This window comes from Nicotiana attenuata, unplaced genomic scaffold (genome assembly GCF_001879085.1).
Source record: "Nicotiana attenuata strain UT unplaced genomic scaffold, NIATTr2, whole genome shotgun sequence".
In the NCBI taxonomy this organism is placed as follows: Eukaryota; Viridiplantae; Streptophyta; class Magnoliopsida; order Solanales; family Solanaceae; genus Nicotiana; species Nicotiana attenuata.
This window is the reverse complement of record NW_017673542.1, coordinates 76989-94522: the sequence shown is the minus strand read 5'-3', so window position 1 is coordinate 94522 and position 17534 is coordinate 76989. Positions and strand designations below refer to the sequence as shown.

The window sequence follows — 17534 nt, the reverse complement described above, 5'->3', positions numbered from 1 at the left end:
TTTTCTTCTTTCTCTCTTCACGATCTCTCTCTCTCTCATAGCAAGATTGTAGGAACAAATTTCTCAGAATTGATCCTCAATATTTTTGCTCCAAAAGTTCGTGGTAATTGGTAAAGCTTTTGGCCGGTTCACGCCAAATTACTCTGCCATTCTTCTTTTTCTCTTCACTCTTTTTTTGATATATATTTTCGCCATTGTTAGGTTTTGAGGAAGAAACTTCAAATTTCATCTTCAATGGCTGATTCAACAACTCCGAAGAGGGTTACAAGAGGTATACCTACCAAAGCACTCAATTTTGATCGTCGGCGTCAGAATCCACTATTAGCTCATCCTCTTACGCGAATAGATCTGACCATGGCTACGCCGGAGAAGATTTGAGGGCCGGATTTTAATTTGTTCGTTTCCATTTTTAGATTAGTACAATGTATACAGTATTTTGTTTGGCCGGAAAAACCCATCTCCGACGAACTTTCTTCTCTTCTTTGCAATTTTAGTCACATACAATGATATAAATACATTATATCCTGTACAAATACACTCAAATACATTGTATTTTTGTATAAATATATTATTTTGTCGCCTGTATTTATGTATTTCGATAGTCTGTATTTTTTTAATACAGCCGAATATCACTGTGTTTTGTGATTTTTTGTTATTTGGATACAGTCGAATTGGATTTGGTGAATTGAATATAATCTATAATCGTGAATAATGAATATCTGTAAATTGAATACAGTGTATACAGTCGAATTGAATAGAACAGTATATACCCCTATTTCTTGATTACCTCACTGTATTTATAAATACAGTCGCGCAAATATATGGAATACAACACAGTAGCAGCAAAATTTATGTATAATTAATTTTGTCGTGTTAAACTAGGAGTGATACACGCTAATTGATCATCTTTCCGCTATTAAACAACTGGATTCACCTATTTTTTTTAGGCGAATTCCGCTGAATGCAGCAAATACAGTCTCACAGCTGGACTCCCTTATTACTGTATTCATGAATATAGTAGCGCGAATACCGCGAATACAGTCGCGTAGCAGCAAAATTTATTTGGAATTAATTTTGTTGAGTTAAATTAGGAGTGATACACACTAATTGATTCTCTTTCCGTTATTAAACAACTAGACGACCCTGTTTTTTAGGCGAATTTCGCTACTGTATTCATGAATACAGTAGCGCGAATACAGCGAATACATTAGCACAGCTGGACTCCCCTATTTTTTAGGCGAATTCTTCTACTGTATTCATGAATACAATAGCGTGAATACAACTAATTCAGTCACGTAACAATAAATAATAGTTCTAGGAAGTAATTATGTATATGTTAGCTATATGAAGTTAATAGCCACTAAACGATAGTGGTTTCTGAAAATTTCCCAAAAATAAATCTTGGGTCTCACAAGGATTATTATTGAGCGCACCTATACACATTCACACACACACACGCATACATATACATGTTGGTTATGTGCTTGATTTTGCTCTAAGATATTAAAGGTTCAAAACTGTGAAGTAGTAGAATTGAACTTAGGACATTTTTTAACTTAAGACTCAACAAAATTAATAGACTAAGGCTATTTCTTGTCTAAAAGTATGATAATCAAATCTATATTCCAATTCTTCTATATATTTCGACACTGCTTACAAAAATTCCTGCGTATGCCCCTAAATTTGCCGATAAATAATATGTTTAGTAGTGTGTCTAATATTGTGTCAAACAAGGCATGTAATTATTCTGAGTTACAAAATTAGTACCCGAAAATAAAAAAAATTGAGGTCCATCTTACTAATGTTATGATATTTAGAGGTATTCAGACCAAAAAGTAAACCCTGGCATTATGGAAATAGTTAAAAGTCAGCAAGTAAATTAAATCTAAATTCAAAATCCTAACTCCCAACTTATTATGCTACTGGTATTGAAATTAAATTAGTTTCAGGATCTTGAGTAGTAAGTCACAAGGGTATTCTAACAATCTTGATTGGAAAGTCACAAGGTATTGAATATCTCCCCTTTCGTATAATTAAGATTTTCTTATTGGATACTTAATCTTTTAATAAATTGTATTCTTTAGTTGCAGCTTGATTAATATCTTCCCGTTCATGTGATTAATATTACTTTTGTCAATGCTTAGTTTCTTTTAGCCGTAGAATAGTGAGATGATATCTATTTTGGCCATCTTTTCATGTTCCCTCGAGTCATTACCTTTTAAACATTAAAATATCTAGAGAGTTTTGCCAAAGTCCTATTCAAGTACGTATATTATTACGTTCTTGATTACTTTTACTAGCAACTCTTACATGCCATTTTAAAAAATTAAAAATTAACGAATATACCAAAAAAAAAACCGAGATGATTGGAATGATTTTGAAAGTCTAATTTTAATAATACAAAATAGAGTAATCGAAAAATAAATATGATACAAATTTTATAAAATAACCGACCGAACCGAACTATTCACCTCCCATCCCCAGTTAGAACTTAGAGGTGTTGAGAGTTGAGACGCCAAGAGATCTAAGTTTCTTAAGTTATTATGGAAATATGGACTCATGCCTATCTTTTATTTTTGCTGTTACAGGGCGTCAAGTTATACAACAAAACCGAAAAACAAGAACAAATAAATGATAAAAAGGAGGAGTAGGAATAACTAAAAGATAACTATCCAACTTTATTTTTAACAGGTTAAACTCGCAAAGTTACATTGGTCATAAAGTCTAAATTTAATCTCGTTCGATCTGATTTTGAAAATCCTAAATTTGTTCTAACATCGTGTAAATTTTCTCCATCTAGCGTCAAATAAAATAATAAGTTGACGATAAATAACGATAACAAAAAATACTCCAATCAGTTCACTTTTACTTGTCCACTTTAGACTTTTTACGCCCTTTAAGAAATAATAATTATAGTTGTATATGGCCAAAATCGGAGAGTCCGATTTTATGATCGTTATGGCATTTCACAGCCCGTTTTCGGAAGCCTCGAGGCATAGCTCGAAGTTTGATCCCGGGGTTCGGGGCAGTGCAAATCGGCGGCTATCTTGGACAAGCGGGAAATTCCCAATAGGCATTTGGTTAAAGCTGATCAGGTCTACAAGAATAGTACAAGTCCGTACCGTGACATTAAATGGTTGTACCAGCCGTTGATCTTTGTAATAAATGGCTGTACCAGCCGCATATCTTTGTAATAAATGCACCTGTACTGTGTTGGGATTCCCCCTTCTATATAAAGGGGATCCTTGTCATTTTTTGCACACATGATATTGAATACAAGAACAAGAACATTCTCTGCTCCCTAACTTAAACATATTCTCCTTTGAGTTTATTGCTTATATTTATTGCATTGCTTACATTTATTGCGTTTCATTGATTGTTCTTCATTTATTATTCATCATCGATCATAAAGAGCACTCATCAAAGCACTTAGAACTGTTAGTCCTTCATCGACCATCTCCAGTCGAGCTCATCAACTTAACCTCGAGTCCCCGAATAGGCTAGCTCGAGACCCCGATTCACGGTCACTCGGTTTGCTTGTCACACTATCTTCAAGCCCTTACCTTATTTTCTAGTCTCATACCTAGCATCTACTGCCTAACAACTAGCATAAAAATAAATCACGTATTTTTAGAACCACAAAATCAAATCTAATTATAATTACCATTTTCAAGGTAAACAGTTTGGCGACCACCGTGGGGCTAAAAATAATAGTGATTGTTTTCGTGTTGGTTAACTGAATAACGCAAGTTATCTTTCACACTTTTTCTTGTCCAAGAATCTTTGATTTCAGGTCAAAATGTCTAACTCAGTGAACGCACATGAAAACAACGGTCCTTAGGACCATGGAGAGAATGATGTAGCTGTTCCAGGTATCGGTGTACCACCACGAAACCCTGAGGATGCAGCAAAACCAATTCCCGTGGACGTGGTCTCGCGCAACGCCCAACACGTCGATATAAGCTCCCACACTAACAGGAGTGTACGCCAAGGAAACTAACAAGAAGCTCAGAAAACCCCAGCTCGTGAGGAACGAGAGGTTAGCCTTCACGTCATTTTTGAGATGTTGCAGGCACAACAGCTGGCGATTGCTCAACTACAAAGCCACCTAAAAACTCCGAGCACAGCAGCACCGAAAATGGCTCCTCGAGCCGAACAAGTACCAGAAAGATCAAGCAACAACGGGTCAGCAGCCGACCCCGCCATCATAAAGATGCTCGAGGACCTCACCAAGAGGATTGAATCGGGCGAAAAGAAGATAGAAGCCAACGACAAAAAGGTGGAGACCTACAATTCAAGGGTCGATCAGATCCAAGGCGCACCCCCGATTCTGAAGGGTGTAGATTCAAAGAAATTTTTACAACATCCATTCCCATCAAATGCTGCTCCAAAGCCCATCCCGAAGAAATTTAGAATTCCTGATCTCCCGAAGTACAACGGAACCTCGGACCCCAACGAGCACATCACTGCTTACACTTGTGTTGTAAAGGGGAATGACCTAAAGGACAACGAGATTGAATCTGTCTTATTCAAGAAGTTCGGAGAAACACTTTCAAAAGGGGCCATGATATGGTATCACAACCTAGCCCCGAATTCAATAGATTCATTTGCCATACTGGCAGATTCTTTTATAAAGGCACACGCTGGTGCCATTAAGGTTGCTACAAGAAAATCCGACGTATTCAAAATCAAACAAAGAGAAAACGTATGCTGCGGGAGTTTGTATCTCGCTTTCAAATGGAGCAAATGGAAGTATCGCCAGTCTCCGATGACTGGGTAGTGTAGGCCTTCACTCAAGGTTTGAACGAACGAAGCTCGATGGCTTCGAAGCAGCTGAAGCAGAACTTGGTTGAATATCCCGGCGTAACTTGGTCGGATGTCCACAACCGATATCAATCGAAGATTAGGGTCAAGGACAATCAACTAAGAGCCCCCTCGGGCTCAGTATATCCCATCCAGCTCTTGGCAAAGGAACCAAGGGCGAACAAGGAAAGGTATCAACCATACAATGAAGATCGAAGAAACGCCCCAAGGCGCAACGTACCCCGAAACGACCGAAGGACATATCGAGGTCAGAATCCTGGGGGACTCATGAGCAGAGCCAGATTCGACATACAAGGCCGACGGAGGCACCCCGATTATTTGAGTACAACATTAACGTCGATGTTTCAGACATCGTATCAGCCATCGGTAAAATCAAAGACACCAGGTGGCCAAGACCCATACTATCAGATCCGTCACAAAGAAACCCCAACTTGGTGTGCGAATTTCACGGCACACACGATCATAGGACCGAAGATTGCAGACAGCTCCGAGAAGAAGTAGCCCGACTACTTAACAAAGGGCACCTCCGAGAGTTCCTCAGTGTTCGAGCCAAAAATAAATTTCGGAAAAGAGAGGCGAACAGGAAAAATGAAACAGAAGAACCACAACATGTCATCCACATGATTGATAGGGGAGTCGACATCCCACAGGAGCCCATTGTCAAACGAACAAAAATATCCATCACCAGTGAAAAGTGAACTCGAGGTTACATACCCGAGGATGCTCTCACATTCAGCGACGAGGACATTGAGACCCTGTCTCAGCCTCATAACGACGCACTCGTAATTTCTTTTCTTGTGAATACATTTCAAGTTAAACGTGTACTTGTGGATCCAGGTAGCTCGGCCAACATTATCAGGTCGAGGGTGGTGGAGCAGCTCGGACTGCTCGACCAAATCGTGCCCGCTTCTCGAGTCCTCAACGGATTCAACATGGCGAGCGAGACAACGAAAGGGAAAATCACCCTCCCGGTCAACGTGGCCGGCACAACCCAAAATGCCAAGTTTCATGTCATCGAAGGAGACATGAGATACAATGCCTTACTCGGAAGGCCATGGATACACTGCATGAGAGCAGTACCGTCAACCCTTCATCAAATGATGAAATTTCCAACGAAGGACGGAATAAAAATTGTATATGGGGAACAGCATGCAGCAAGAGAGATGTTCGCGGTGCACGATGTGGCACCGACATCGACGCCTTCAACATCGAAGGAACCAAAGGATGAGCAAACAGCAAAGTAGAAATCATGAGCTACATTCTCGGCTGTACCCGAGTCAATTAGCAAAGGACCGTTCCACATCCCCCGAGCAAACATTTGAAGAATATCGAGGCTCGAAGCGCCATCACTACTAAGGTATAACCGTCTCCCTTTTTATTTACGTTTTACACTAACCTATGTGCAGGAGCCCGGTTAGAACAATCGAAGCACTCTCCAGCTTGAAAACCTTAGGTTTTAAAGCATGCGTTGCACTCTTTTCCTTCGATCGGATTTTATCCCAAGAAGGGTTTTGCCGGCAAGGTTTTTAACGAGGTAACATCTATATGCTACCTAAGGAGAAAGTAACAAGTATTCAAGGCTTCTTTTCAATCAACCTCGAATACTGGGGGGCATCCACCCGGGAGATCACCCCCTCGAGGAAGTCAAGATGACGAGCCAAAAAGGGTCTCGATAGGAAAATGATGTATCGGGCCAAACGGTCGAACGAACCGTGTCCGCATAGAATAATCAAACCCTCGAGGACAAAAATATGTATACTTGTGCCAAGTAGTCAAGGAATATTTTTCCATCAAAACACTTTGCACTTCAAAGAAATTTGCTATTTTTTCAAGAAATGGCTCTAGAGCCAGAAATTTCCCGGACACTCGAGGACTGACATCAAAAACTCGAAGCCGTAAGACCTCCGGGCCGGAATTTTCGAACTCGTAAGCCCTCAATGAGGCAACATCAAAATATACAAAGAACGGCTCCAGAGCCAAAAACCCTCGACGTCTCGGGGACTGTCGCCGACGGTCACCCCATCGAGGTATCAAGGACCCGAGGCCATAAGACCCTATGCGGGCGACCTCGAGCCCAAAAGCCCTCCGCGTGGCAATGTTAGAAAATGTAAGACCTCCACGAGGCGTTATCAATAGTGTAAGACCTCCATAAGGCAATGCCAAATCTATAAGACCTCAAGCCAGGCATGAATTATACTTGTACCAAGTAACCTATCTGTAAGACCTCGAGCCAGGCATGAATCATACTTGTGCCAAGTAACCTATCTTTAAGACCTCAAGTAAGGCATGTTCAAATTTATAAGACCTTACAAAAGGCATAATCCCGGTCTTAAAAGTTAAGGCTATATATTCAAACTTGTAAGACCCCTAAAAAGGCACTTGCGATATAGACGTCAAAGCTACTTCACTCGGGGACTAAAAAGCTACGGCCAACCGGGGACATCCGACCGTCGCCATAAAATTACAGGCCTTCAATTACTTCGAAAATACTTCAAAAAGAATAGGTTAACGAGGCTACCCTCGGCATAAGCAAAAGAGCTTCGATCACATCAGCTCCAAACAATAAAAAGGCTTCGAAACAATTCAGCCATCGAGCGAAATATCCCGAGGTGCTCGTCTATCATCACATAACGGCTCGCAATTGAGGTTTTTATCGAAACCGTCGAAGAGTCGGACGAACATAAAATACTTCAACGAGGGAAAAATAAAGCCTATACTAGAGGTCGTACCGAACCTACGCGTAAGAGCCACTGTCGCCAGCTTAAATTAAAGGTCGTACCGACCCAACGCGTAAGAGCCACTGTCGCCAGCTTAAAATTAAAGGTCGTACCAACCCGAAGCGTAAGAGCCTAAGAGCCAGCTCAAAATTCAAAAGCCTAACAAGCCTCAGGGCCGATTTGTAAACCTAAGGGTTTTTCACCTCGAAGTCCAGTTCATTTGGCTAATCATTGACAAACGTCAAAATACAAGACAAAGAAAGTCGCACACAAGCAAAGAGAAATTCATGAAAAGATACAACCGAAAGGCTTCCTTTTATGTATGTGTGGAAAAATACAAAGCTTCATTTACAATGTTCTCTAAGAGCATTATACATAGAATCATCAAGGATAGGCCTAGTATACTTCCCCTCGGGGACTGCGGCTCCATCGGCCTCTTCCTCATTATCTTCGGCATCGGATACGTGGAACTTGGCGTCGTATTCATCTGCCTTGGCTTGCGCTATCTCTTCCGAGAGATCGAAGCCCCTAGCATGGATCTCCTCGAGGGTTTCCTCCGGGATCTACATCGGGCATATTCATTACTTCTTCTCTCCCGATCGGAAGCCCCTCTCAACTCAACCCGAGCATCGGCAACGTCTTTTAAATAGACAGCCACTTTTTTGTCAGCCTTAGCTCGAATCTCTTCAGCTTCAGCCCGCGCGTCTACGACCTCGGCCTTCATCTTCAAAAGATCAGACTTGAGCCTTGCAATCATGCTCATCTGGACCGAGCTTCCGGAATTGCACCTCGAGGGCAGAAGCCTTGGCCAAATCATTCTTCTTGGCCGCAACTTGGGCATCTATCTGGGCCCTTAGCTCATTACACTCATACTTAGCCTGACCAACTTCACCCCAAAGGCGTTCTAGTTCCTCCGTCTTTCTCTGCAACTGAAGCATCGAAATATCAGTCTCCGAGGATAGAAGAAGAAACATGCATCCCCTCGAAACAAAGGTTACCTGTCTCTCAAGGTAGCCTTCGTAATCCAGACTTCGACTCGCCTCGTACCGAAGGTATACAACCTCCTTTTCCCTTTTGTCACAGAGAAGCCTGAGGGATTTCTCCCCTTCCAAGGCTTTTCGCAACCTGAATTCGCGGCGGAGCAGCTCGGACTTGAGCTTGTCAAAGGCCTATGAAAAAGAAGCTCAGTTAGAAAATGAACGTGCGAAACTGAAAAGCCAATACAGTCAGCCAAAACTCACCACAGAACAGAGCCGCTGAGCCTCCTCAAAAGTTGAACGCACATCTACTGGCCTGGTCTCATCGGCCCCGGTAGAGCCACTCCCGATGGGAATACGGTCGCTCGAAATCCCGCTTGATGTGGGCGGTCCCTGGCCTCGAATTTCCCTCAAAGTACCTTCGGCGGGAAAAGAAGAAGGCAGCAGAAAATCTTTATCCCTCGAAGTACCTTCGACGGGAGAAGAAGAAGGCGACAGAAAATCTTTATTCCTCGAAGTACCTTCGACGGGAAAAGAAGATTACGGCAAAGGAGGAACCATTTTTCCGAGGCTAGAAGCCTCGGATGCAGTAGGCTCAGCTGATACATCTTCTTTGAGCCTCCGAGCAGGGCTTACCTCGCTATGAGCACCTTCGTCCTTCGAGGACTCCTTCCGTTTTTTATCGTTCCTCGGCCCCAAAGCCGACGATCCTTCCTCCTCCCCGAGGGGGCACTGTCTCATCTCAGAAAATTCTCCAATGCTTGCGGTGACAGAGTTAATACACATAAAAGAAAGTACCTTATCATCAACACTATCCTCCAAAACGATGGGTGAACCTGTGCCAGGGTAACCTGATATCTTCTACAAAACTCGAGCACGACCCTATCGAGAGGGCCCAATGTAAAGGGGTACGTGTATACGTTCAAAAACCCCTCGACATGGGCCATGATGCTCTCATCTGAGGAAGGTACCTTCAGTATCACCTTTTCTCCCCATCCGCAGTCTCTCCTAACCGCCTCGAGGTGTTCCTCTCCTATTGATGAGATGAACCTCGATGCATGCTCCCAAAGGCCCTGAACATTGGGAGGCCTCTCTAACGTAAAATCCCTCCTCGAGACAAAGCATCTCAAGGTTAGCTCACCAGACGCCGACGGTGTACCACCGATCGAGCGAGAAGCAGAGGCGGAACCCTCCTCTACTTGATGAACGGATTTGGGCGTAGTAGCCATAACTATGGTAAAGCGAGAGAAAGGAAGTGAAAACTTAGGCAAAGGCCTTGAATTGAAATGGTGAAAGAACTGGCGCAGGGTAGGAGAGCTCTATAGGGAGGATAACTGCTCAAAGTAGCGGAATCTTCAAATAAGAAGAAAGCAAATACATATATAGAGCAAGCGGCGACTGTTCGCCTATTCTGAAGGTCAATTAATCTTGAACATGCCATTATAACTTTTGGGGAAGTGAACCGGTGGGACCACCCCGTTCGCTTTACGATCATATCATATGAATGCCACTGTCATACAACGACCGATGGCTATCGAGATCCCCACGTCTTTCTAGCCTTGAGATGGTGCCCGATCTTGAGGACCTCTGTTACCACAAGCATCGGCTCTAAAAAGGCTATCGACCTAATCTCGAGATGGTGCCCGATCTCGAGGGTCCCGATTACTCCAAGTATGGCCTCCGAAGAGCCAACATCAAGATTCAAAGGCTAACTTCGTGTAAACGTTGAAATATAAAATTCGAAGACTTGAAGCAGAAAAATCTTTTTTACATTCCCAAAAATATATTTACAAGGGGTGTCTTTACAAAGCCCTTCCCCCCCGAGAAATCCATATGCAAAAAAAAAGGGGAAAGAGAAAAGGGGAAGACCATGTGAGTCTATTCTTCACCCTCACTACTATCCGGATCATCTCCGGAACCCTCATCCGAAGTGGCCGAAAATGCGATCCTTCCTCCAAGGTTCGGGCTTCCTCAATCTCAGCTGAGAGATCGGCACCTTTGGCGCTTGCTTCCTCGAGAGCCTGCCTCCTAGCTTGCAAACGAGCATAAGCAACGACCCGAGTCAGCTTCTGCTCGGCCTTCTCAAATATCTCTCTGGCTCGATCATTTGCGGTAGCGGCATCTTTCTTGTATGAAGATGCATTTTCCTCGGCCTCAGACTTGGCACAAATAGTGCAGCAGCCTGCTCTCGAGCACTTCGGAGAAGATCCTGGGTCGAGGCCAACTCTCCCCGAAAAAGGTCTCTCTCTGAGGTCACGGCCTCATTCTGCCTCCTCAACTCGAGGATCTCCGCATCCTTGACTGCAACCTATTCCTGAAGTTGCCCCACCATGGCATCCTTTTGTCCAATCAGCAAAGGCGAAACAAGGTGGTGAGCATCGAGTTATAAGAATAAAAAGATGAGTTCACGGATGCCGTGCTACCTGCTCATCAAGGCCAGCCCATTCCTGGTGCACCCCCTCTAGGCTTGCCCGAAGCTCACTCAACTCCTCTTCCTTTCGGGCAGAGGAAGCTTTCGACTTATTTAGCTCCGAGGCGAGCTTCTCGAGCTCCTTCTCACGGCATGAAAGCTCATCTTGAAGCTTAGAAAAGACATGGTCATATAATTTCTTGACCTACAACAAAAGCAGAAGAGTTAGAAAGATAAGGGAAAAACTTAAAGCGCAAATGGCATGTCGAGAATTTTACCTGCTGTTGAAGCTTCTCGGCCTCCTCAAGAGCAACGATGGCATCGAGGTCTGTGTCCACGTCGATGCCGATGAAGTAGTCCTTGAGCATATCTTTCTCTCCATGAGAGGCCCCCACACCGGCGGTACCCGGGTCCTGGACATCCCTAATTTCCCCCGGTGAAAACGAAGGGCCCAATTTAAAGCCACCCAAGGCATCAATTTCTATAAAGGTTTCATCTCGACCCTGAGAAACTTTGGGTTCAGGACCACCGGAGTTGCCAGCCGAGGTTTCATCGGTGCGGACTGTACCATGTACGACTTGAAGCTCGGGGACTGCGCCCGAACCCTCTTCGAGGGTCTCCTCAGCACGGGTTAGGTCCACATCGATCATCCCCGACTCGGCGACCTTGCGCCCAATGGGTTGTGGAGCATCAGCACTCCGTTTCACCCTTTGTACCAAAGGCCGGTCGCTGTCATCATCATCCTCACGAAGACTTGCCGCAGCGGTCGAAGTCATAATCGTGGCATCGGTCCCAGGCTTGCGGACCTTGGGTTTCTTCGATTTAGGAGACTCAGTCGACGCCTCCTTCTTCCTCTTCTTGCCCTTGTCAGGTTTCGAGGTTTCTTCTTCACTGGGGGAGCCGGTCTCATCGACACGCCCTCCTCGAGGCCTGCATAGGCATGATGTGTTAAACTTACCACCACTAAGAATACTCGTAAGGAACCTGTAAATAAAAAGCATACCGTGGTTCTTGGCCTGCCACCGCATTTTGGCCAAATCACGCCAAGCACGCTTACCATAAGAAAAAGCAGAGTCCAATTGTCTGATCCATCCCGGAAGGTCGTGAACCGCGCCAGGGTACCAAATGCTGGCTATATAATCAAAAGAAGATCATTTCAGAAGGAGAAGAAGGGGTAACGAGATGTACTCGAGGTAGAGACACTTACGCTTCATGTTCCATTCCACCGGGAATGGCATCCTATCAGCCGGGATGATGTTCGAGGTCCTTACTCTGACAAATCAGCTCATCCACCCCCGGTCCTTGTCCTCATCGATGCTCGAAAAGAACGTCTTCACGGATCGAGGATTAAGCTTGATCAAACCTCGAAAGAAATGAGGGATGTACAATCTGACCAGGTGATTGAGAGTGAAGGTCATTCCCTCGACCTGGTTGGAGAAATATCGGAGCATGTAAACGATCTTCCAAAAAGAAGGATAGATTTGACCGAGTGTCACTCGGTACTCACGACAAAAGTCAAGAATCACCGGATCTATCTCCGGGGAAGAGGGATCTACAGGACCTATAGTGAATGGGTATGTGTATACGCTGAGGAAGCCAGCTTTGTGGTCTACTATGCTTTCCTCAGGTTTGGGGATTTCTACCTGCACTGCTTCCCCCCATCGGCAGTCTTTCTTTACCCTTTCCGTGTCGGTCACCACGCCGATGTACCGAGACACGAGCTCACATCGGCCCGGTGTAGAAGGGAGATTTTCGATGGAAAAATCAGAGATCGTATCAAATTCGCCAGGGGTACATTGCTCGATAGTCGGAGGCAATTTTGGTTTTCCCTTGGAAGGGCATGACGAAGAAGTGATGCCCTCTTTCTGAGGCACCATTTTAGAGGTTCTGGCCATAACTATAAAAAAATTTCAAGTAAAGAAGATGAAGAAACAAGCACAGAAAGAAGATAGATGCAGAAAGTTGTGAAGTTAGCTCTAAAAACTTGGAGATATTGTAAAAAGCAAAAATGGCAAACGAATTGAAGTATTTATAGAAGCTATTTGGGCAGTGCTTGAGGAGCGGAAAGGTCAAACCGATAGTGGTTCGTGGGCTTTTCGATAATCGTGCTGACAGCGACCTCAGTGCAGCCTTTGAGTCATGGCATTTAATGCTCTGATGGGCTGACGTCATAATGAAAGTACCAAAGAAGCAAGAGTTCAAGACCGTTTCTTATCATTACACTCTAAGAAACGCGGGGACTATCTGTATACGGCTAAAATCGGAGAGTCCGATTTTATGATCGTTATGGCATTTCACAGCTCGTTTTCAGAAGCCTCGAGGCATAGCTCGAAGTTTGACCCCGAGGATCGGGGCAGTGCAAATCGGCGGCTATCTTGGACAAGCGGGAAATTCACAATAGGCATGTGGTTAAAGTTGACCAGGTCTACAAGAATAGTACAAGTCCGTACCGTGACATTAAATGGTTGTACTAGTCGTTGATCTTTGTAATAAATGGTTGTACCAGCCGCATATCTTTGTAATAAATACACTTGTACGTGTTGGGATTCCCCCTTCTATATAAAGGGGATCCTTGTTATTTTTTGCACACATGATATTGAATACAAGAACAAGAACATTCTCTGCTCTCTAACTTAAACATATTCTGCCTTGAGTTTATTGCTTATATTTATTGCATTGCTTACATTTATTGCGTTTCATTGATTGTTCTTCATTTATTATTCATCATTGATCATAAAGAGCCCTCATCAAAGCTCTTAGAACTGTTAGTCCTTCATCGGCCATCTCCAGTCGAGCTCATCAGCTTAACCTCGAGGCCCCCTATAGGCTAGCTCGAGACCTCGATTCACGGTCACTCGGTTTGCTTGCCACGCTATCTTCAAGCCCTTATCTTATTTTCTAGTCTCATACCTAGCATCCACTGCCTAACAACTAGCATAAAAATAAATAACGTATTCTTAGAACCACAAAATCAAATCTAATTGTAATTACCATTTTCAAGGTAAACAATAGTAAATATTTTACCATATAACCCCTAGTAATGATAGCATTTCAAAAAGTCATGGGAAATAATTTCGGAAATGAGTAATTAATAATAAGGTAAAAAGAAGAAGAAAAATTATTTCTCTTGATTTGCTAAAATGTACAAGTAAAAGTGGAAATGTATTTTTTGTGTAGTTGACAAGTAAAAATGAACGGGGGATTAATAAAGATAAAAAAAAATCCAACAAAAATAGAAAGGGAGGATTCGAAAAGGAAATCAAAGCTCCTAGAAATTGCTATTTTAGTTGTTCTTATTTGGCTCTTCTTCTTGAAGTCTATATTAAAAATAAAAGAAATTAGGGAAAAGAGGAAATAAATATGCAAGGGCAGTTTTTGCGTCTTCCCCAAGTGGAAGGATAGTTGAATAATAATACCAAGAAGTTGTGCCGTCACCGTTCCTATACTGCTCGGCCGCTTCTCAACATCACAAATCAAAACTGACACACAGTAATATAGGCCACAAATTCAAGGTCAGGTTGGTCCCCTGCACTATTTTCCTGCTAATTCGTATCCAGTGACGCAGTATGTTGAAAAACTCATTTGATACTACCAGCGAAGACAAGAATTTTTTCAGATATATTTTTAAAATTTAATATTTTATCTATATTCACAATATAATTTTCTAACGAAAGATGGTTAATTGACCACCCTTACCAGAGCGTAGCTTTGCCCATGCTACCAAAGGTCGTAATAGAATTTTAAGTATTCATCCGTCCTTTTAAGATTTTGGGTTCGATTGCTAGACATTAATTCATGTGTGATAGAGAGCATTTTATTTTAAAAGTGAGATTTTTATGTGAATCTAAATTAGTCGAGTTTAAAAGAACAGTGAAAAAACAAACCAAAAAAGCTCTCATGTGACGCTAGGGCCTGGGAGATGGCTAACGTGCACTGGTGCTTATAAAAAGAGACAAAAACTCTCTGCTAGTAGCTATTTACGCAATAAGCCCCTGAATTACAAAAAATAAAAAAATAAAAAAGAAATTTAGCTGAATCAATAATTGTAGTTCAAAAATATCAACGCAAACAATACTGGAAATTAGGTACATTGAACCTGGACATGTTAATCTTGGGTCTATAAAAACTCCTTCAACTAAACTGTTTTCATATCAGCGTAAAACCACAAATCAGTCTCCTGCCTTTCTTCCTTTCTTTTAAGCTCAATAATAATAATAGCTATATTTGCTTCCACTATTTTCTCAACTACTATTTCCTTCAACATGTTTTCGACAATTGCTGTGCCTACTAACCAAACAAAGCCTCATCGCCGGGATATCTCCGCCGTGCCGGAGAGTGAGATACTCAGGAGAAGAAATGAGGAGTTAGAGAAAGAATTGAAAAAGAGCATTGAGAGGGAAGAGAAAATGAAGCAGGAATTGCACAAAACATGGGAAAGGCTGAGGGTGGCGGAGGAGGCTGAGGAGCGACTTTGCTCTCAGCTCGGTGAACTTGAGGCCGAGGCTGTTGATCAGGCTCGGACTTACAGGACACGTGTCATTCATCTGATGGATCAACTCTCTTTGGCCCAAAAACTTCTCGAATCAGCTTCCGTTGCCGTTCCCGGATCCCAATGATTATAGGGGAAATGTGGGTTGACGCTTCATTCGCATTTTCAAACTCGGTAGAGCACGTACGCCTGTAAAATTTTGTGTTGGTTTCTTGTTCAATGCAAATGAAAAGATATAAGATTAGGCACTCGGATTAATAGTGGTGTAAATTCACTTCTTCTTTTTTGTCGTCTTGGAGGTGTAATGAGGGAAATTTTGTTACTGTATATCATCTTCTTCCTCTGCTCCGCAGACGGGCACAGCTTTCTCCGGTGCATGGTTTGGTATTACTAATTAGTTAACGAGTTTTATGTGAATTTGGTTAGGAGAATCTTAAAACAGGGACGGATGCCGCTTGAAGCTATGGGTTAGATTAACCCAATACTTTTGATTAAACTAGCATTAGGGTACGCAAAGCGTGTACCCTATATCAATAAATATATATATTTTTTTAAAAATACAAAAAAATATTAGATAAAGTGAATTATTGAATAATATAAAATAAAAAGTATAAGTTCTTAAATATGATGAACATTGATCCTTTTGAGCCCGTTAGCTCGATAAATAAATAATAATATTAAATCTTAAAAAATACTCGAATATTAGAGTTAATACTTTATAAAAAATAACGTAAATATAGGAAGTTGTCATTTATTAGAATGATTATAAAAAGAAAAACAAAACAAAAAAGACTTCATATGTAGGTTATCATACGAAAATTTTAACCGAATGGTCATATAAAATAAAGGTCACATTGTTATTTTATTATAATATTCAAATTTTAATTGATAAAGTTATTTTTTTAGACCCTTAAATTATAGTAAAAGAGAAACGATAGCTGAAACGATGGTAATATCACAATGGAAGGATATCACGATGGAAGTTTAGCTTTGCTTTGAATGGCAAATACTCACGTTAGTTTTGATTTAATAAATATATTACACGTCATATAATTCTATATATTAAGATTTTTACATAGTTCAAATAAAAAAAAATATAATAAGTAAAATTTCAGCTAATTTTAACATCCTAAAAGTTAGAAAAATAATTAAATAACTATTTTGAGTGTAAAATTAAATTTTAAATTAATTTTCTTGATTTCTTTTTTTACTTCTTGTATTTGTTGAAGGATATCTAACAATGGATATGTATCTTTTCTTTGGATGAAAAATTACTCACGTTAGGTTTGATAATTAATGTGTTACAGGTTGCCAAATATTATGACTTTTTACATATATATACTTCAAAAAAGGATTAAGGAAAGATATAATAAGAAAAATCTTAGGTGATTTTAAAGTCCTAAAAAAATTAGGAGAAATAATGAAATGACTAATTCGTCTAGTATGAAATCAAGTTTTAGAGGGTAAAAAAGGCGAACGACAATTCGCTAAGGGCCTTCGTACTTTTAATATAGTATAGATTTACGTATAAAGATCCACTAAAATTGCAAGAAACAGTAAAAATGTACTCATATATAATGGATTTAAACCCATAAAATTTAAATTCTATATTCATCTCTATCTTAAATTAAAAGACAGGCTAAGAGCCCATTTGGATTAGCTGATAAGCATTAGGTGCCGAAAAGCACTTAAACGGATTTAATAAATAAGCAGTAACGTGTTTGGATATAAGTGCTGAAATTAATAATAAGCTACTGCAGTATTTGATAAAAAAGTGCTGATAAGCTCTTTTTCTGTTAAAATGACTTAAATAATCTTAGAACGGTTTATACTTATAAGGGCGTAATTTCTTCAAAATTTTAGATTCCATATCGATTTAAATGCAAAATATTCTAGTTGTCATTTTATTTGAAATACAATCGTGGTTAGATAAGATAATTATTATGATAAATATAATTTATTTTATAATATAATCATAAGTTATAATAATTAATAAATTGACAAAAGTTTCTCAGTAAAAAACTAAACTTAAATAGGACAAAATATTTGAAGAGAAACAAATACTGTCTTCATTACCACAACACTTAAAAAGCAATACACCAAAAAATTTGATATGT

General features: G+C 41.1%; 1 protein-coding gene across 1 annotated transcript; it reads left to right on the top strand.

Moving 5' to 3' along the window:
* Positions 1-15067: 15067 nt before the first annotated feature.
* On the top strand, positions 15068-15792 carry LOC109216675 (protein RESPONSE TO LOW SULFUR 3-like). The gene has a single exon (XM_019380849.1). The coding sequence runs from the start codon at positions 15191-15193 to the stop codon at positions 15542-15544; it is 354 nt and encodes a 117-aa protein (XP_019236394.1). The 5' UTR covers positions 15068-15190; the 3' UTR covers positions 15545-15792.
* The last annotated feature ends 1742 nt before the right edge of the window (positions 15793-17534 follow it).

What these genes read in the sequence shown, in the direction of transcription:
- LOC109216675 (XM_019380849.1), top strand. Translation starts at nt 15,191, where the DNA reads ATGTTTTCGACAATTGCTGTGCCTACTAACCAAACAAAGCCTCATCGC.